At 38.6% G+C, this 22,773-nt stretch overlaps 1 protein-coding gene across 5 annotated transcripts in view; it reads left to right on the top strand.

The window, feature by feature from the left end:
• Window positions 1-16,820, top strand: part of LOC123866204 — a 31,635-nt gene extending 14,815 nt beyond the window's left edge. For all 5 annotated transcript variants that reach the window (XM_045907623.1, XM_045907624.1, XM_045907621.1 and 2 more), the window contains 13 exons: window positions 2,154-2,273; window positions 3,987-4,125; window positions 4,673-4,820; window positions 6,421-6,525; window positions 7,556-7,690; window positions 8,550-8,745; window positions 9,866-10,058; window positions 10,651-10,902; window positions 12,917-13,081; window positions 13,694-13,860; window positions 13,992-14,159; window positions 14,385-14,576; window positions 16,184-16,820. In XM_045907623.1, the coding sequence (XP_045763579.1) occupies window positions 2,210-2,273; window positions 3,987-4,125; window positions 4,673-4,820; window positions 6,421-6,525; window positions 7,556-7,690; window positions 8,550-8,745; window positions 9,866-10,058; window positions 10,651-10,902; window positions 12,917-13,081; window positions 13,694-13,860; window positions 13,992-14,159; window positions 14,385-14,576; window positions 16,184-16,275 (2,016 nt within the window). In that variant the 5' untranslated portion in view covers window positions 2,154-2,209 and the 3' untranslated portion in view covers window positions 16,276-16,820. The remainder of the gene's footprint in view (window positions 1-2,153; window positions 2,274-3,986; window positions 4,126-4,672; window positions 4,821-6,420; window positions 6,526-7,555; window positions 7,691-8,549; window positions 8,746-9,865; window positions 10,059-10,650; window positions 10,903-12,916; window positions 13,082-13,693; window positions 13,861-13,991; window positions 14,160-14,384; window positions 14,577-16,183) is intronic.
• The last annotated feature ends 5,953 nt before the right edge of the window (window positions 16,821-22,773 follow it).

Consider the following 22,773-nt stretch of genomic DNA (forward strand, 5'->3'; position numbering starts at 1 on the left):
GTAGGTACTTCCTTACTACTTAGAGTTAGACTGTACCTAGAACTATTCTCGGCTTCTATATTTTGCGTTATGTACGTACTTACTTTTTATTTTTAACTAGATAGGTATTCGCGTGTTCTGACTTCTGCTTCCATTATTAACAACCCTCTGACATGCAATTGAGCAGTAACCAAGATGTTACAACCTACGGGGTATTCTACCTACCTAGTTAATATCATATTGGTTGTAAGCAAGTAATTATAGTACCTAGTAATTCAGAACCATCGAAATTCGTAGCGGTCTACTGTAAAAGTACACTTAACAGATTACCTATACACCTTTAATAAAATGTGTTTTAATAAATAATAGCTAGGTAAGTACCTACTACCTACCTACTTTATATAGATCACTAAAAAGTTTGACCCAAATCATTCAACAGATTGTCGGGAAATTACAAAACTAACCTACCTACCAATTTATTTTTGTTCTTCAGATCGAAATAACGGCGAACCGGGTAGCCAGCATGCAATCAGCAGCTGTCATTTTGTCTGTTTACACGATCGTAACTGATCGTAATTCGTAACCCACATAGACGATAATAACCCTTTCTAGTGCCGGACGGAGAGCCAAATAAAACAATTCAATGATTTTATTGACTTGAATGCTGAGATCTATAAGTAAGTAGGCAGTGGCACCTAATTAGTAGATACTAGATACCTAGTACCTAATTATTATTTTTAGTAAGTACCTACATTTAAAATATCTTATTACTGCTAGATAATTCTTACCTTACGTACCTACCTACCTAGGTAAGCACATATACGATGCGTTATTATAATAATACTTGTAACATAAATTTTAGTAGATAGGTTGATCTGCTTAGTTGACCCACCTGGGATTTCTATTCAAACTTCTATCTTTGGAGCATACATGACGAGGATATGGTCATGTCTGTTCTCAAAGATGTTTTTGTAATTCTAAGTTTCAAACTCAAGAACCAATGTTGACTTCAGTCGTAACCGTTCTATTCCGAACTATTAACAAATAGACCTTGTAAGCATTTTGCTGGTGTCTAATACATTAATTATATCGCCCTCGGGAGTCATGCTATGTCACAATGAGATCACGACAATAGAAGCTCACGTCACTTGATGACAGCTATTTTAAAACCAATGTGTAGCCCCACCTTTTGCAACTAAGTACCAAATGTCGCACTCGCACGTGGGCGACTGTGACGCTATTTGATACAATATCGAAACTGTTAGATCACTTTGTATCTATTCTCAATAGTAAGTCCAGCATCTTGTATTAGAGAAGCACGCTGAACTTGCGATTGCTGACCTGTTTTTGAAGCAACATTGCTATCGCCATTTTAGCGCTGATAGCAGTAGTAATCCACTGAGCGTCATGAGAGCGTACTCGGAACTAAATCGTAGTGATGAGAGCTCTGTCAGCATATAAGGTCAGCATCTTGGATGAAGGATTAGCATAGTATCAACACGAAAACAATTTGACACAAAGTGTCCATTTTGATTCTCGGGACGCTCGATGGGGCGCTTCGAATTGGCACAAAAATTAACTGTCATTTTGTATGGCACACCTTTTTCAGTGTAAGCACTTGTATATTATGTTCATTTCAGTGTACAGTCAAAGGCCGTAAGTCGTTTAGCACCTTATATCATATATGATTATATTCATGTGGCGAGGTTATACACATGCGTGTCACAAGTGCGACAGATTTTTGATGCAATGTAGTTTCGCGGAATTGCTACTCGAATTCTGAGGCCGACTGTACATAATATAGTCTAAAATAGTAGCAATGTAGAAGATCCATAGAAATACGAAGTAATTACTTCCTACATCCATGGGAAGACTAGATCTTAGTAGTATAAGAAATGCGCTTAATTAAAAAAAACAACATTTACTTAGCTATGAATTTTTTTGCAAAATTTACCGCAATTATCCGCTAAAGAAGAGGAGCGCCTCTAATTCTAAATTGGACATAATAATCATGATGTAATAAACCGCTTCTGGTATGCGGGGCTACCGAGGACATTTGCTAGTTAGGTAGCGCACAAAAATAATAATACCGAAGTATATATACAGAGTCAACAGTTTTATTTAAAACTCATCCTAATTCTCAGTAAGTCCTTGACCAACATTTTTCATTTCAGATGCAAGATGTTGAAACATTGGTCGACATAACGAAGGTGCTAGAGAAAGACTAAACATGACGGAGCTCGTGAACAAGAATCTAATTACGCTGAAGTGCGTACTCTTCTGCTTCCTTTCAGGTAACTAACTAATAAAGGTTCCTTTATCAGTGTTGCTATTGGGAACAGGCTACCTAATTGGAATACTAATTCTGATTTTCTACTTTGAGGCCTCATTATTTACTAATACGGATTGATTTTGAAATTACAGTTTAGTTATTATTTTAAACGCGAAAGTGTGTCTATCTGTCGGCTAGCTTTTCACGGTCCATCTGTAAATAACCGAATTTTTACGAAATTTCATGCAGAATAGCTTGCAAGTTGCATTCCAAGGAAGTCGGACATGGAATACTTTTGTTCCGGGAAATTGAAGAGTTCCTACGGGGTTTAAAGAACCTAAATCCACGTGGAATGTTTATGGCATCATCTATTTGGTAGGTACAGCAGACAGCTTGCATCTCAGAGACAGATCTAGCCAACATTTTATCACGGAAATTCATCAAACCATCTAGTAAATCAATTAAAAATTAAATCGTTTAAACAATTTTAAAACCAAATTCTCTCCTCTGTACCCTTACTAAGTTGTTCCAAGAAGTTTAATAAAAATTGAAGCTTTTTAGTGTGAAGTGGCAAAGAGTATGTAGGGATGTACCAAACTACCAACCTATAATCACTACGTTTGTGAAGTGGCAAAGGTTTGTTCGTTAGAGAAGCAAGAAACCGTTGAACGTAAAAAAACTAAGCAATTCGTTTTAAATAAACGTTTCTCATTCAATGAACAAAAACAAGTTTTCGTTGAACATTCTCATACAACATCACAAGTAGGTGGGTATATCTAAGTTGTTATTTTCTTGGGGTCACAATAAAAAGTGGTTCAATGGCGGACGTCGTGTTGCCCGCATCGCAAATGTTCCTGTGGTGTATTGCAACTTTCCTTGTAAGGATTGTCGGTCTCCATATAGGTATCATATACCTACTTACGGAATGATTTAGGGACCGTTCACCTCGGGACCGCTACTGCATTGCACGGCACTACTTATACTAAAACTAAATCGAAATCTGCACTATAAACTTGTGAAATGCAATTCCGATATGCTTAACGTTTGAATGTTTAACGCACATGTTTTTGAAAAATTCATGTTGGGTTCCTTTCCTAATGTATTTAAATGATCTTTTTAACCCCCGACCTAAAAAGAGGGGTGTTATAAGTTTGACGTGTGTATCCGTGTATCTGTCTGTGGCATCGTAGCTCCTAAACTAATGAACCGATTTTAATTTAGTTTTTTTTTGTTTGAAAGGTGGCTTGATCGAGAGTGTTCTTAGCTATAATCCAAGAAAATCGGTTCAGCCGTTTGAAAGTTATCAGCTCTTTTCTAGTTACTGTAACCTTCACTTGTCGGCGGTGTTATAATTTTTTAATTTACACTTGTTAATTTTGTAAAACTGTTTCTGTTCTAATGATTTAGCTTCTATCTTTGTTTTTTTTAGGTATTTTTAGGTATACTAACCCAATATAATCTAAATGGCATTTGGTGCTACGGGCCGCGAAGGTTACACTAGTTTTGCTAGTGTAACCTTCGCGGCCCGTAGTGAAAAGCCTTCGCGATGTGTTTTGCATCCTCATCTCTCGCTTTACATCAAAAACAAGTCTTTGTGAAAGTAAAATTTCTCCAAAATATAATATACAAAGCTTGCTGTTAGTTGTCTATTATGCAACTATGGACTAGGCACGTGCCAGCTTCTATTCAGCCTAGCCCCAGTGTAGCCTAAATAACAATTTTATTTGTTCTTTAGGTATAGGATGCATATTCCCGTTCCTGCCCCTTCACATGCTTTCGGTTGGTTTGGACCGAGGGGAGGCTCGACTTATATCTGCAATCGCACCTGCTGTTGCCCTCCTAGGCCCAGCGATTCTTGGACCTCTTATTGACAAGTTAGTGTTGACTATTATAATCATCGTCATGTGACCACTAGTGAGTAAGGGTCGCCTCTCCTCTCATGTCCCGGCCACATTAATGGCCAACAACGCGATGCTCAACGGTGTTTCCCGTTAAATACGAGTTCCAACAATCGATTGTGAATGCCGTTGTACGTTGATCGTGGCTACATCTACGTTTAACTAAATAAAATCGATTGGCGTCTTGTGAAATTGGCACGTTAGGTGCGGTTTCTACAGAAGTGGTCAACTATATCAGAGACTAGACGTGGTGGGAAAACAAATTTTTTGACGTCTCCTGTACCGTGTACCTTTAACTAACATCATTTTCTACTTGTCTTCTGTTGAGTGGCGACAACTTGGATGAAGATTCATACAAGGGCGACAATTTTATTAGTACCTATCCTCGCGTCAATAAACGTGGTGACGTTTCCGCTGCTAGCCACTTCTGTATAAACTGTGCACATTACCTATAATATTTCATATTATGGACTTACAGAGTATAACTCGTACCTATATTAAGTAATGTAATCATTCTGTACAGACTATCAGTAGGTAGAGGGTCAACCGGAGGAGGTGGCGTCCCCAGCAGCTCAGGCAAGTTGCTGCGCGTCGTTATCGCGTGCTGCTTGATCCTCAGCGCCTTGTTCTACACACTCCTACTTGCAGTACCTTATACGGAACGCCATGAAGTAAGGGCATGAGTTTCTTTTGATTTTGTTTTATTTCGCGAAACTTGCAGAACCATTTTTGAAAATCGTATGTCTAATCTGTCGTTAAAAAAACTTAACGACAGATTATGGATAGATTGATTTATAATTTCGACCGATAAATAAATAATTAATTTACGTTTTTTTTTGTCGTACTCTATGAGATAAAGATTTGCCAACTCATATTTTTTAGCTGATGATACATCACTCATCGGTGACGTATCATAATGTAAGTACATTTAGTACGCGACAGGTCGAGATGGCAATCGGCGTAGGAGGCGAAGAGAAGCCCCGCATACTCGCATGTCGCCCGCGCTATCCCGCACCGGGTTAGCGCGGGGCGGAGGCCATATGGGTGTGTGAGGCGTCCCCACTCCGATTGCCATGTCGACCTGTCGCGAACTATGCATACCGACGAGTGGGTAAAAGTACCTAATAGGATTATTAAATCCATTTTAAATGTTTATCGCTTATCACATACCTAAGAGTAAATACGCTCATGCATAATAATTATATCTTATTCATGATATAGGTATATCATACCATTATTAAAGATAGGTACAAAACAAGTTCATACGCACTACATATTTTTACAATATTTACTGACCTGATGATCTTTCGTTACATCACTTACAAAAATATCTTATGCCTAGACAGCAGAGATTGGTACTCTGATTAGAAAGCTTTTCGATAAAAATGTCTCAATAAAAGTAGTAAGTAGGTACCTTACAAGGATTATAATTTTTAGCGCTCTGTGCCCGAAGGGTGCCAATGGAACCCTATTATGTACAAAACTTTCTCTGTCCTTCCTTCTGTCTGTCTGTCAGCGCGCTTTGCCTATCTCATGACCTAATAGCTAGCGAGCATGTAGAGTTGAAACACTATTTCCATTGCCGCTACAACAACAAATAATGAAAGTTCAAAAAGATCGGCATAACTCGCCATAAGTATAAATAAATAAATAATAAGTAAGTACATAACCTTGTACGATGGTACCCTTCGTGTGTGAGTCCGACTCGCACTTGACCGGTTTTAATATTGAAATTAAGTAACTAGCTACAGTAACTATATTACTTACCCTACCCATGCTCTTAACATGATTGCATACGACCAGCGATATCATAGGTACGAATAGAAAATAGTACAAGGTTAAACAATTTTAATTCAATTAAGGGTAATGGCTGGAACTTTTGGTCACCAGTCAGCAGTAGTTTAAGTAGAATTCTGTGAAAAATTAATTAATAGTAGATAGGTAGGGTACCTACCTACTTACGTGATTGTTTTGGCGTAGGTAAACCGTATGGTTTACATTCTACATTGTACCTACCCAGCTGTAAAAAGTTCGGTAAAGAATGGAAATTATTTATTTAATAGAATATCTAGATACCTACCTGTAAAATATAGTAGGTCAAATTATATTAATAGTCATATTATTATTTACCTCAGAATACATAATACTGAGTAGGTACAGGCTAAAGCTGATCAACAAGGTGCAAGTAGAAATAATATATGTAATTGGTAGTAGGTAGGTATGTAAGTAGTTGTGATAAAGTAATAAAATAGTAATATGTGATTTGTGTAGGCACGGCGGCCGCAGGTGTTGTTTATGTGCGACGCGGAGGGCGCTTACGTCATGCAAGAGGTGTGCACGGAGGGCATGCGTTGCAACAGATGGGAGGGCGAAAAGGTATGCTATTTAAATGCCCACTAGGAAGTTCCAAGAATGACTATCAGATATTTTTTGTTTCCCGGCAAATCGCCAGACGCCTCAAGGGATTTTTTATAGATTGAGATCCAAGCGTAGGTACGAAGTCGCGTGGCTGTATGTTTCGTTTGTGTGTAATGTGTATACCTACCTAGCGCTGGACGTGAGAGCTAAATATTTATCTACCTAGAAGAAAATTAGACCAAAACCAATATGATTAGATATTATGTAGGTACCTACCTAGCCATAACTTATCCGTTTGGTCTCCCCTGCCGGGGTGTAATCCTCCGCCCGGTGCAAGTATGTATTTATGTAACGTGTATATAAGTTTATTTAATTCTATGTATGTAAATGTATATATAATATATATGTTATCATTTTGGCTTTCATAATATATGATTATTTTGCACACGGACGTGAGAGTAAAAATATACCGATAATAGCAATATTTTTAGACCTACGTTTGTTGATACCATCACCAACATGTACATAAATGGGCAACTAAAAATGACTGAAATCGATTAGTCTATAATTGGGTCATCGGCCCGTTGAATTTAGGTGACGACTCTCCTTTTACAGGGTAAGGCTTTGTCTAAAAGTAAAGACTGATAGACGATAGTAGTGATGGGTAGGTATAGTTATATAGATCTGGAGAGAGATATAGTTTACTTTATTACTACTTTTCTACTTTTTTTAATAAATTCACACAATCACACCTGATGGAAAGTGACGATGTGACCTAAGATGGGACGCGTTTAGTAGATGGCTATTTACTTTTGTTTTAAAGATACCGGATTGTAATTGGTAGGAAACACAGATCGCGGAAGAGTTTTCCAAACCTTAGCCATGCGTATGATGAATGATGATGCAAAACGTTTCGTGCGTGGAGATGGAATGTCGACGACATTCAAGGATGCAAACTCGCCCGACGTCTTGCGGTTCGATGGTAAAATGGTGACGAGGAAACAAGATCGCTAGTTGAATAGTAAAAAGATGTTAACTTTGCCTGTAGTCTGGCGTATTGGCGGTAAGCGCGTGCGAGTACGGATGCGCGGATGACAACATGACGTGGGTGACCCGGCCTTTCACCACCACCTCCACCACGACCACGCTCAGCCCCATGTACAACAGCGTCGCGAACGCCACTGTAAGTACCTATGTTAAATAAGTACTCTTCGACGTTTCTGATACTGCGAAAAACCCTTCTGTATTCATCTTGTTTACTACCATAACGTGTGAATGAAATAGAAATATTTTTCATTCAAACAACTTTTTATGAAAAATGTATCTACCACTATGCACTGGTTCAGAAAGCCCTTCCTACAAAGAATCTCGGCGGTTGCTCTTTTCAAATATTCAAGCAGTAGACAATTTGATCAATGAGACAATCAAGTTGATCAATCAGACTGTAGCGCACTCTAGATACATGCTAGATACCTACTGCAGAGATCATTGCAAATGATTATAAGAATATGGTTTGTATCTCTAACATTCATAAGTTAACTTAATATTAAAATTAGTCATATCGGCTTAGTAATGTCACGAGATATAATTTCATTCAAAGTTCATGATTGACTCATGCATGCATCACATTGACTCTGGAAATAAGAGTTACCTACATCATCTATACAGAATAGTTTGGCCAAAATGTTCAAAAGATAAATATGTCATGCTTGCCTACCGTCCTTTCTACAAACCCTATCTCGTGAAAAAAAAAAATACTGTTATCTCGGAAGTTTACTAATCGAAAAATCTGAAATAAGTAGTTATGGTAAATAGGAGTTTATTACGTATAATTTACAGGAAAAATTAAACCAAAGCTCTAGCATGACTAATTCTAGCATAGTTTTTTGATTATAACAATAAAACTTTACAAACAAAGTTAGTTTTTCTTACCGTTTTACTTCTTCTGTAGTATGGAAATACGGAACCCTCTGTGCGCGAGTCTGGCTCGCACTTGGCCAGTTTTTGTTAAATAATTTAAACCAAAAATATTGTGAAACCAGTCTCCAGCACCAGTGACAGACGAGGCCGAAGAAGAAGATGACTTTGAGTTCAACCCGCCACACCTGTGCTACAACGGGCAATGCTTGGTGTACATGCAGCACGTGAACAGGCTCCGGGTGCCGCTCGCGCTGATAGCGCCCGAGCCTCCTAAGGATAACTCCACCGCTGAGAACAACTGGTGCAATTATCGTACAGGTGAGTTCGTTATATTACTCAGTTGTTTTAATTGTTTTAGGAATAAAAGAGAGGGTTATTCAAGGGCCGGACCAATAAATAAATTCCTGAAAGGCCGGCAACGCATCGGTGGTGGCTCTGGTGCAGGGTGCTGCAAATGTTCATGGGCGGTAATCACTTAATATCAGGTGACCCGCCTGCTCTCGTTTGCTTGCTATTTTTTTTATTTAAAAAATAACCTACTCATTGTCCCTGCAAATATTAATTCCACTCAAAAGCGGATACGTAAGACTCACAGGTTCTGCCAGAATACCCGTAATAAAAACCCAGCGGCACAGGCATCTTAGGATCCCCGGTGTCGATGCCACTGAGAGGTCCCGACGTTGAACCGGCATAGGTTTGGACCTATTTTCTATGGCCGGAAAAGATGAGCATAAGGTCTCCTTTCTTCTCTGTATTCTTCAAAGGAGCGGATGAGCGTTAGCCTCCAGCTCTCGTTCCCGTTTCGCGGCCTACTTCAACGTGTTTGCCAGCTTACTTTGAGTAGTATCTAAGTGCAGGGTGATTCACTAACTCAGTGTCTAACACTGAATGATACTACTATAGCAAGAAACAGTTAAAAATTATTTTGCTATAATCCGCCAACAGGATAAATCTGTATGGTCAAACATGCAGTTACAAGCTAAGCACCGCTTACCTTCCCAACCAAGCAATAAAGCCAAGTTCCCAAGCAAGCACTTGACAATACAGCATTGTAAAGTCAAAATCTCCTGAGGATGCTCCGGTGTCGGGGCGAAACGTGCGTCGAGAGTAGTGGAAAAGTCTTGTGTGGTGTTGCATGTGAATGGTGGTGGCAGTGCTTGCTTGGGAACTTGGCTTTATTGCTTGGTTGGGAAGGTAAGCGGTGCTTAGCTTGTAACTGCATGTTTGACCATACAGATTTATCCTGTTGGCGGATTATAGCAAAATAATTTTTAACTGTTTCTTGCTAAACATGAACTTCCGCAAAGTAACGCCTGATTCTATCCGATACTACTATAATCTAACACTGGGGTTAGCCGATTGCAAGGAGGATTGCATCCATGTGTATTTCTCATTATAGTTGCCCATTATTAAAATTAATCGTAGGTAACCATTACAGGTGGACCATCCAAGTGTCTAGTGCCGTCGGATCGCTTGAAGGACATAGTGCACAACGGAGAGACATGCCACCCCGCGGTGCGCTGCCAAGTGCTCGATCCATATGACGAGCCCGACGGCGTCCTAGCAGATGCCGAATGCCGCCAAATCATTGGCGATCCGACTTACACCTTCTGGACTTACTTTATCATCAGGTAGGTTATTACTAATATTAGTTAGACAAAATATCTGATGAATTTTGTTAACATTTGTTTATAACTCTCAAGTCTCAACAGACACTTACTTAGATAATATTAATTACACCCATAGACCAAAAGTTTTCATCCCTTTCTTTAGCTGTTATTTAAAAGCAATCGCAAAATGATAACTTCCAAACATTGCTTTTAAAATTAAATTTGATACATGGGGCACACTATATTTCAAGATTTCTGGGTTTCTATTTGCACGTTTCGTGTTTGAATCTTAGGGTCTTAGATGTCTTAACAAAATTGAATAATCTGCACATTCAATAAGGGACATGTAGCCTAGTTGTGGCCTAATGAAAGTGCAAATCAAACGCTTCCGCACTTACGCAGGTTAAGGCTAACATCTGATAATAAAAACAAAAACCTTAGCTTCGAAATCTCGTTCTCTCGTCAAGTTGTATGCGGAATGATCCGGGAACCCACCACCATTATTATCCCAAGAAAGCTCCTACCATTATGTAAATATTAGAATGAGGTCACGATCTTCAGCAATGGGAATAAGATCCCATATATTCTAATTTCTTTTTCCTACACACTATAGGATACTAGCAGACATTTGGCCGACAGCGGCGCTGGCCCTGCTGGGCGCCGCGTGCGTCATAGCCACCAGGGAGACGTCGCTGGGGCGTGGGGACGTGGGGCGGCAGCTGGCGTGCGGCACGCTGGGGCTGGCCGTGTTCCCGCCGCTGGCCGGGCTGGCGGCCACAAACATGCCCGATGCGCCTTACTTGGTGCCCTTCGTTATGCACGCTGTGTTCATGCTGATAGGTGCCCTCATACTACTGGTTGATACGTAAGTACAGTCAAAGGCAGTAAGTCGTTTAGCACCTTAATGATGCGTTAGGTTTGTGTGCCATATTTATAGAAAAAGGTCATAAGTGCAACAGATTTTTGACGCAACAGTTTCGCAGAATTGCTACTCGAATTCTGAGGCCGATCGTACATAGAGTTTTAGGCGTTCCAATAATCCATTCTCAAACACGAGGACTAGGCTGAAACGTATTAGAATATTGATTATGGTACCTAACGTCGAATGGAAAAATAATTGTTATAAACACACTGGATAGGGCTGCGTTTTACATTGGCATATCGAAAAGAGTCTATGTCCAGAATGAAATCCGATTCAAAATCAGTAGGACCACATGAACAATTAAAACCACTTTCATAATTAAATTATTGTTCAAGTCAAGTGTTTCCAGCGATGTTCATTTGATTGCGATTGTGATAAACAACATGATATTACTTTCAAAAAAGGTGGTAATAATAAATTAATTATTATTTTTCTCTCATTTTTTGTGTACCAAAAAGTATACATTTCGATTACCCGGTATGCGATGTCGCCTCAATAGTAAATTACCATCTCGACCTGTCGCAAACAATGCCTATATCATTAACCTACATGTGCTATTTCAAAGTTTGCAACATGAAAACCTATGTAGGTACCTAGTATAGTGGAATGTTGCGTGCGATAACAATAAACTAACCACGCTCCACAACCACAATGCTCGAAATGTACCTAGTTACTCACAAAAAGCACTGCATAAAAATGTCGACGCATGAAGGACGTTGTTGCTTTTGTTTTTACAGTAATATTGTATCCTGAAACTTTGTAAATGTAGGTTTTTAAGAATTTTTTAATGAATTTTGACGCATAGATGACAGTCAGGTATTAAGGTGCATGAGACGAGTCTGCCCGCGAAATTCAAATTTAATTTGGTTTTTCGCAATTTGTAAATTAATACGTCAAAGTAGGCTTATGGCATTCCGACAATGGCAGTATCATCTTCACAGGATTACATAAAAATCTTTACTTGTGTGTAGTGTTCAGTTTAAGAGATTAGTCAAAATAATGAGTTTGACATGAGTTACTCAAAATTAGTCGATACTATAGCTAATTTCTTTGCTCTGAGGTTGCAACTGTCCTATGTTTGTGCCGGTACAGTAAGCATAAAACACTTTACTTATACCCCGCTCCGGAATGAATAATTACGCGGGTATTGCTCCGCTTCCGGGGCCCCGTATTCTCGCTGATAATATGCTAATGCGACGCTACTCGTCACTACTTTAGTAGGCTTGTAAGATTTTATATCTCACCAACAACTTTGATAGAATTCGAGCTTCGAAATACTTTACCGTTAAAGTAAACTTAATCTTAACAGCATTGTTTCAATGTTCAAGTTCATCCATCCATCTACAGCGAGCACTCCAAGCGCAAACCTTGCATAGTAAAAATTAGTTTTACTGAATTTTGGACTTTAAGAAAATGATCTTTAGGTCCATTTTCTTCTGTCGTCATTGTCTTTAAATGCTTTAATTTGATCAACGTTGGTGAGATGTAACTTACTAAGTAGTACTAAGTTTACAGAGCGAAATCAGGAAGATTAAAGTTTGTACTACAGACTTACAGTGCCCGGCAAGCAACTTGAACGTTGATGCAATTGGCTGGCGAATGGCGGGTGCGCGCAATTGGTTGATAAGTCGATCCTCGCTCTTTGGATTCGCCAATCTTCCCCCACCAAGCCTCTTAAGGTTCAAGTTGTTTGCCGGGCACTTTACTGTATGGGTTGTTATAGATGTTCTATTTCACGATGACCGCTCAGCCTTGGTTATACTAGTGAGTGTACCAAATACCAATAAGTAATACAGCATTTGTGTGTAACGTAAACCGCGTCGCAGTCGAAACTGAGCGCCACGCACACTATAACAATGAGCAGGTGTGTGTGTGTGTGTTGTGTGCACTTACACAAACATAGCCAAAAGGTCTTCGTGAAATAGAACACGTTGTAATATGATCGGTTTGCAATCAGGCACATGCCGCTGTCCACGCCCGAGTGGTGGTGGCACACGGCGTCTGGTGTGCTGGCCATGCCGATGAGCGCGGTGCGGCGCTACGGCGCGGAGACCGCGGCTGTGTTCGCGGTGGTCGTGCTGCTGGGCACGCTGTGGAGCGGCATCGACGCCTATCTTCCATGGTAACTGATGCTTTTTGCTAATTCAATTTTACCGCAAAATCGCGGTGTGTACTTACCTACTTATCCTTGCCTTTCCATATATCGTTTTATTTTTCAACTAGCGACCCTTGGGAATTTCACAAAACCCGGCCTTATGCCTATTTCCTTGTCCACATTATAAAGAGAACCTATGCAAAATTTTCAGTTTTCTAGTTGAAAGTGCTTGTATGGGCATTGATGGTGCCAGTCAATGCGTGACTCAGGACTTTTATTTTTAATTGCGCAACATGCGATATCCATTGTCAATTCTTCTGCCTCTACTCACGCAGGAAAAGCAAGCGAACAGCCACGCAAAACAACTTAACGTCACAAACCCTCTAATGTAAAACACACGCACGTTTAATTTCGACAACATAGCGTCTTCAAGAGATGTTGATTCACACAATAACACAGTTCCACAATTGTATTGTACTTGTCGGGAGCGGGACTTCGAAACGAAGCTACGCTAATCATTCTATCTCACTCGCACACTATAAACAGGATCATATAAGTGTGTAAGTCGATTTTTGCTATTGGCACGAGTCATAGCTTCCTATGGCACCTACTTCTCCACTAAAACAAGTGAATATGCAGGACGGTGCAACAACTGAACGGCACGGCGCTGGAGGTGGGGCTGACGATGACGGCGGGCGCGCTGCCCGCGGTGCCCGCGCTGTGGTGGGCCGAGGCGCTCGTGGACTACATCGGACACTCCAACGTCTTCATCACCGCCTTCACATTCTACTGCCTGCGCTACACGGGTGAGTAGCATAGCTAGCTCATAGAACAGGCACCTAAAAAACGCCGATTTATCACCTGCATCATGTGAAATAGTAACGAATAAACTTTCACACTAAAAAAGTAATTAACTGATTTAATATATTCCCTGCAGGTCTAGCGTACAGCGAGTCCTACTCGTGGGTGGTGGTGTGCGAGCTGCTGGAGGTGTTCACGCTGAGCCTGGTGTGGGTCACGGCCGTGCTGTACTTCCGTCACCTCGTGCCCCGCAAGTACACCACAACCGGACAGGCCGCGCCGGTCATTGCGCACTTCTGTATCGGTGAGTCACGCTGGTCAAATGCGGATTGACAGACGTATTGGCATATATTACTGCACATGCACATAACTCCAATAAGTTATGTGCCCGGAATCGTTACCCGAACCCACGGATGGGAGGCCAAATCTTAACCAATAGCTAGGTTATTACTGCCGGTTTGCAGGTCCACAGAAAAAACACCACAAGTTGACTATGGCGAAATAATTTTGGTGACGGGATTGTGTGCAGGTCGGTGTATCGGCGCCATCATCAGCGGCCTGGTGTCGCTGGAGCCGCCGCTGGCGTCGCAGCGCGACGCGTACCGCGCGCTGGGCGTGGCGGCGCTGGTGGCGGCCGCGGTGTACCTGGCGCTCTACCACCTGCTGCTGGCGCCGCGCTGCGCCTCGCCCGCCGTCGCGCCGCCCAGCCATCTGCTACAAGGTAACGCGCACTTCTACCTTTTAACACCCCCTTAACTTGGTCATTAAAGAAATTAATCGAAACGAAGCGGCGCTAATCAATCCGTCTCAGTCACACACTATACACAAATGTAAATGAAACGGTATAGTAAAATTAATGCCGTAATTTCTTTAATGACACAACTCAATATACAAGTTATCTTTGTCTCGACCGCATTTCCCTACTACTTCTTAAATCATTGCCGCAGGGTTTTCCTCCTGATTAAATGTCTGCCATAGTACCTAGCCAATCTCAACGAAGACTAGCCAACTACTAAAGAGCTATTGTTAGAGTGCATATGTGTGTGCGCAATCACCGTCGCCCTTTCTATTCCGTCACTCTCATAGTACTTAACTTCTTTTTTGACTCCCCCTGAGTTAGCCTTAGATACTTTTCAAGTCTCTATTGCAGGGATACTACACTACTCTTTCGTATTATATGCTAGACTCCAGTTCTCTCTGACTCCTTGTTTCTATCATTTGATTCGATACTTCTTACTTTCGCTGCTTCCTGAGCTACTGCACTTGTTTTTAAGCGCCTTTAACTCTATTGATTATTTAAAATCGTAATATACGATGCCCTAGATTTAATACCATTGATACGCTAACCAATATTCTATTATGGCTTTACTTTAACCCTAGATCTTAACAGTAATTTGAAATTACCACTACAAGACATTGTAAGAAGAGAGGATTGTCCCTAACTCCTTGCATTCACTGATCTTGAAAACATGGTTCAATCAATCAACAAGAAAATCTTTAAAGTATCTTATACTGGTGTATAACTAATCTTAAATGGTAGTTTCTATTTAATTGATTGGCCATTTGTTTTTAATCAGTTCAAAATTTCTATTATTATATTTTGTACGTAAAGCAAGCACAGTGGATGGACAACTTAATGGTAAAGGTATGTAGGGTGAAGGATTTAAAAGCACAGTAGACAATTCACCTGTGAAATATTAGCAGTTGCACAACTTGTACGTGGGTGGATTGTATAGTTCGCGGCCTAGTTAAAACAAAATACGTAGGTAATTTTTTCCCCCGACATAATCTGCATTTAGCTCTATGCATGTCTAACTTCCCAACGCTTCTAAACTAATTTTAATCTAAGATTCCTCCAGGTCTTCATAGTAAATTTTATAACCTAATTTTAGTGGTATTGGTAGATAGGTACCCTTGAGTTATTTCCATTTTGTAATGGTACTACAATATTGTTTTCAATGTTATCGTGGAACTCAGTCTAGCCCGAACTTAAAAACAACTAATTCTACACCAACAAAACTTAACAATGTGACCACCAAATGTATGAACTAGTTGAGGCGAGTAAATAAAAATATGAAGCTGTGAATTTTTTCAATCCACCTAGTATACCTATGTAGCAATGACGTGCATGTCATAGAGACATAAATGCACTGCTTACCCTAATTAATAATTCGACGCTTATTTTTCATTATGACCTGCCTGCTAGTAAATAGGTGGCTACCTACCCTACCCTACCCTACCCAGTCTTCAAGCTCTATGCACGCCTCTTTACGTATTATATAATTTAACTTATCATTTTCAGTTCTAATTTTCTATGTAATGTTTCAGGATTGAATACAAACGGAGGATCGAACGGCAACTACTCACCGATGCGAGTCTATCACGAGGAGCGGTCAAGAAAAGGGCATTTCCGTTATTAAGTCAAAAATGTCTTATTAAACGTATTGTAATTTTTTACTATTTTTTTCGATATTAAATAAGTTTCATAAGTACACAATAATTGTGATAAAAGTAACTATTTCTTGATTAATTAATCTGATCCAATCAGTGTTATTTATTAGCTTTTACATTTTAACGCCTTAACTGCATTTTATTAATATAAGAACTGGACGTTGTTACGTGGAAACAGACCAACCCACGCCGAGTTAGCTTCTAGATATTGAATTTTAAATTTCAGACTTAGCTGTGTTTTAGATTTTAAATCGTAAGGCGCCATCCCCATGGACGATAGAATCGCGGCGATAGTCTCGCCGAGTGACAAAAGTCGGATCGCCCTGTGGAGATTATCCCTTAGAGTTCGTATCGAATTTTGTCATACGGCGAGACTATCGCTGCGATTCTCTCGCCCGTGGAGATGGCGCCTAAGATATTTGGCCTTAATATTTACAAACTAACTTGGTGTGGGTTGGATCCTTTTCACGTAACAATTATGCAATTATTTGTAATTAAATAAATTTTACTCTTATTACGTGTTTTATTATTTTAAAATATAGTAACATAAAATCAATATCAATAAGCCTCAAAAGTTCAACGGTTATAGGAGCGGACTGAAATCCGAAAGGTTAGCGGTTTAAACCCCAGCCGTTGCCCTATTGTCATACCCACCCCACCTTCCACAAGCTTAACGCTTATTGGAGGGGAAAGGGGAATGTTAGTCATGATTAAAATGACTAATATTCTTTTAAAAAAATTAACTTTAAAACACATAGGATTTATAAGACAGGTCAGATTTCTGTTAAAATATTCGGTTTCAAAGTTACGCGGTCTTAAAAATTCACATACAAATCTTTGAGTCCCTGTAATTTTAAAACTACATATTTTTAGAAAAATTTAAAACTGCGGCACTGCGGCCGTTGTCGTGGCCGCGTAGTGCGCGAGGTCCCTTCAAGTTAAAAAGTGGTAATGCGTAAGACGTAGGTATGGTGATGACGAATAGAGTGGAAAAAACTTAAACAAGAGTTGAACACACTGACAGATTTCATACAGAGGTAAATGATAAATCATCCGTTAAACTTGTTTTATTTTTTGTGCAGGACGCAGGTTAACTTCATAATTTTCTACTATTAAAAAACAATTGCTGTTATTAATATTTTATTTAATGCGACACAAAAAGTAAAAAGTACCATTCAATGATAGTACACACTAGTCATTTCCTAATTATTACAATGTAATAAAGAACCTTTATAGTAAAATCATAACCTGTAACAGTTATATCTAAACAAAAATAATGAAATTATCTGTTACTGACAAGAGGATCAATACCATACAGGGTGGAAATATTAAGTGCAAAAAATATTAAACAATGACTTTCTCGACATAAGGAACTGACGGACAAAATGGTGTAGGTACAGTTTATTTTATGAAGACTGCTCAAACTTGATTGCAGATATAGTGATTGTACCAATAAGCGTTAATGCATTTGTGTGCGTAACGTAAACAGCGTTGCGGTCAAGACTGAGCGCCACATACACTCTATGTGTGGTTTTACAGTGACGCTTTCGCCAGTGCGGTTGGTAAGCGTCGCGGGCCACGAGCTTTGCGTCTCTTGGATCGTTACATAGTCGCGCGGATGGCCCGCGCTGACGGCTATTCGGCCACCGCGCTTACCACCCGCGCGGACGGTAAGCGTCACTGTAAAACCAGCCTTAAACAATAATGTATACCCACTGCACCCATACAAACATAGTCAAACGGTCTTCGTGAAATAGAACATAAAATAATTTTTAGGGTTCCGTACTTCAAAAGGAAAAACGGAACCCTTATAGGATCACTTTAAAGAAAAAATCCGAAAACCGTGTGGTTACGTCACACAAAAAAAAATTAAATGTGTTCTATTACAAAAGCGCCATCTATATGATATTTACTAAATCACATACAGATGGCGCTGTTGTCATTATTTTGGAGTATTGCATATAAAAAATAATATTGAATATTAAAATATATATCCTATGTAAAAAACAAATAGATCATTTCATTCCAAAACATTTTGTATGATGGTACGGAACCCTTCGTAAGCGAGTCCGACTCGTACTTGACCGGTTTTTTCTTTAATCCGGACGTTTTTGGCCCACTGAATACAAATCTGAACACATTTTCTAACAAAACTGCCTAAAACTAGTAAAGTTTTAAAAGATTTCGTTCAGTTTTTTCTCCTGTAAAATTTTATTTTGTGCAATTACACTGTTTTGTTCGTCAGGTCCTCATATAAAAACGTCTTAATATTAACACGTCTTTTCCATTACAAAATTAGCCCTGGACTTTCACCTGGTTATAAGTGATGATGCAGTCTAAAGTGGTAGAAGACTATCCAGTTTAATTGTCATACCCCTAATTTTATTGGTATATACATCTAATTGATATTGAACAGCATATTTTCTACCCTGTATACTATTTAGTAAAAAAAAACAAGAACAAAATATATTATTTAGATTTACCTAATAAAAAAATTTCAATATAGCGAGGTTCTCCTACACTGTACTATAAAAGCGCAAACATACTCTAAATAACCGGCGCTACCGCTCAATTTCGTATTTGTAATATCTTTGTTTTTTTTTATAACAGTATTTATTTACATATTCGAGACGGAAGCTGGGACACGAGACATTGAAATTGACAAAAAAAAATTTTTAAATTTTTAAATCAAGTAGTAACACAACAGACAAGCACTGTATGATTAATCTTGTACACCAAAATATACAGGGCTTGTCTGGAAAAGAATATGAAATTGAACTTTTTATAAAAAAATTAGATATCGATATTCTATGCCTTACTGAGCATTGGCTCAATAGTTATCAATTAATTGTCAATCTTGGAAATTATTCATTGTCAAGTGCGTTCACAAGAAAGAAGGCTATTCGCGGAGGATCTATGATAATAACCCGCAACAACATTAATTACAAGGAACGAAAAGACATTCTTAATCTTTCGGTTGAACGCACTATTGAGCTGTCCTGTGTTGAGCTGGAGCGATATATTATAGTTTGCGCATACCGACCTCCTTCGGGTGACTTTTCTCTGTTTGAGGACGTCATGGAGGAGGCACTGAGGCGGATATGTAGGTCATCAAAAAAAATATTGATTTGTGGAGACTTTAATATTGATATTTTACTTCACACCTCCTTTACAGACAGATTACTTAACTTATTTAAAAGTTTTAATTTAGAAAACATTTTTGTTGAGCCCACACGTGTAACTTCAACTTCAGCTACTTGTATTGATAACATTTTTGGTGATTGTAAAATTGTTAAAAAATCCATTATCACCACTCTTAGATCCGACCACTGTGGACAAATGATATCTGTTCCCAGCTCTCAACAAAATATAACAAAAGTTATAAAGTATAGGCCAGTCACCACCAAAAAAGTAAGGCAATTCAAACTCAATATTTTATCTACTTTACCTACAATTGACCTTACACAGGGTGGTCCGGATGAACTCTATAAAGCTTTTTTTAGCTGTATAAACTCCCAATTTAATTGTATTTTTAAAGTCATAGAAAAAAGATTGTTTAAAAATCTTAAATTTAGTGAGTGGGCTACTGCTGGCATTTATAAAAGTAGGAACAAGCTGTTTGACTTGTATGCAGAAAAGCAATATAATTATACTCCAACATTTGTTCAGTATGTAAGAAATTATTCAAAATTATTTAGAAATGTTTGCATACAAGCTAAGTCAATTCACATAAAACAGAAAATTATTAATTCTGATAATAAAATCAAAGCAGCTTGGGATATCATCACAGATGAAACTGGGAAACGTAAAGTGGAAAATAATAAATTGGAACTTAAAATTAACAACCATATTACTGACTCCGACTTAGAAATAGCAAACGTATTTGAGGACTTTTTTCGAAACATTCCAGTTACCACTACCAGTTCCCTTAACTCGTCGCCAACGCAAGCCTACACTCTTCTAAGGAGCAATGTTTCTGAGTGCAGTGTATTATTTAAATTTGAACACGTTACCCCATATGATATTGTTAAAGTATTCAAATCGCTACAGTACAAAAAAACCGGAGACCTATGGGGAATTTCAGTAAAAGTAATCAGCAATATTATTGATATTGTTGCTCCATATCTTGCTCTAATCTTTAATGAGTCCGTAGATTCAGGATCCTTTCCAGATCTTATGAAATACAGTAAATTAATTCCTCTTTTTAAATCGGGTAGTAAAACTGACCCAAATAATTACAGGCCAATTTCAATTTTACCGACTTTTAGCAAGATATTTGAAAAAATTATGCTCAACCAACTGCTCCAGCACTTTAATCTGAATAAATTACTTCATTCGGAGCAGTATGGTTTTACTAAAGGTCGATCAACAATCGATGCGGGCGCAATGCTTTTAAAGCATATATTCGATGCATGGGAGAACTCACAGAATGCTATTGGAATTTTCTGTGATTTGTCTAAAGCATTCGATTGCGTTTCGCATGAGACTCTCTTGGCTAAATTGAACCACTATGGAATCAAAGACTCTGCGCTTAGTCTCATTGCGTCCTACCTCAGTGATCGTATACAAACTGTATGTGTAAATGATGTGAAGTCATCCGGATCAGCCTCACTAATGGGTGTTCCACAAGGCTCTATCTTAGGTCCCTTCATGTTTTTGGTATATATAAACGATTTACCATATTTCGTCCAAAATAATTGCGATATTGTACTATTTGCTGATGATACGTCTTTGATTTTTAAAGTCGATAGAAATTATAATAATTTTGACGATGTAAATAGAACCATATCGCAGGTTACTCATTGGTTTACTGTTAATAATTTGCTTTTAAATGCAAAGAAAACTAAGTGTGTCGAATTCGCATTGCCCAATACTAAGACGGCAAATGATTTTAATTTAATGGTAAATAATGATATGTTGAAAGTAGAAGAAACTACCGTGTTCCTAGGGATAACTTTAGATGCAAAGCTTCAATGGAACGCCCATATATCAACACTTGCTGGTAAACTCAGCTCTGCTGCTTACGCTGTTAGAAAGATTCGACAGATAACTGATGTGGAAACTGCAAAAATTGTATATTTTGCCTATTTTCACAGTATTATGTCTTACGGAATCTTACTATGGGGTAAAGCGGCAGATATTGGAAAAATTTTCGTATTACAAAAAAGGGCAATACGCGCAATCTATAATTTAAAACCGCGCGATTCCCTACGAGAGAAATTTAAGGAAATAGGTATTCTTACAGTAGCTTCTCAATATATTTACGCTAATATAATTTTTGTACGACAAAACATTCATAGTTACAAAAAAATCGGTGATTTCCACGACCGGCAAACTAGAAACCGTGATAGGCTCGCATATCCTACGCTCCGCCTCAGGAAAGTTGGAAAATCGTTTGTGGGAATGAGTGTAATATTTTATAATAAAATTCCACAATCAATTTTAGACTTGCCTTTACACAAGTTTAAAAAATCTATTAAAAGTATGCTCCTGAAAAAAGCTTATTATACAATCGAAGATTATGTAAATGACAAAAAAGCTTGGATTTGATGCGCTCCAGCAATACACGGCGCTGCAATTGCTTGTATACAGTATGGCATATTATTGTAAATTGTACATTTGAAAAGAGCAACCGCCGAGTTTCTTGCTGGTTCTTCTCGGTAGGAACAGCATTCCGAACCAGTGGTAGATTATTTTGACGATTCAAAAGCACTTGTAAAAGTTTAATTGAATAAAAATAATTTGAATTTGAATTTGAATTTGAATTGGGCCAATGTTGGATAGAAGTAGGTGTTACTTTGCGAAAGTCCATGATATAAATAGAACTACAAGCTTAATTCGCTAATCGTTATAATTAGCCAGTAATTCGAAATTTTTGTATTTAGATTTTTGATACATTAAGGTGGAAGAGACAGGCCTGCCCGCGAAATTCAAATTTAATGTGGTTTTTCGCAATTTGTAAACTTATTGGTTAAACCAGTTTGAGAAATTAGCTCTAGTATCGACTATTCTCACAAATTAATCGATACTAGAGCTAATTTCTTAAACTGGACCTTTTTCAAGTAAAGATTTTCATATAAACCTGTGAGGATGATCCTGCCATTGTCGCAATTAAAATACCATAAGCCTACGTTGTCGAATTAGTTTACAAATTGCGAAAAACCAAATTAAATTTGAATTTCGCGGGCAACTCGGGTGCAATTTTTTAGGTTTCCGTACCTTAAAAGCAAAAACGGAACCCTTATAGGTTCACATTGTTGTCTGTCTGTGTGTCCGTCTGTCTAGAGAACCTATAGGGTACTTCCCGTTGACCTAGAATCATGAAATTTGGCAGGTAGGAAAGTCTTATAGCACAAGTAAAGGAAAAATCCAAAAACCGTTAATTTTGGTTACATAATTAAAAAAAGTGTTCTTGAACAAATAATTTGTATTTTCAATTTTCAAAGTATTATTATGATAACTATACC

The sequence above is a fragment of the Maniola jurtina genome, chromosome 6 (assembly GCF_905333055.1).
Source record: "Maniola jurtina chromosome 6, ilManJurt1.1, whole genome shotgun sequence".
Lineage (NCBI taxonomy): Eukaryota > Metazoa > Arthropoda > Insecta > Lepidoptera > Nymphalidae > Maniola > Maniola jurtina.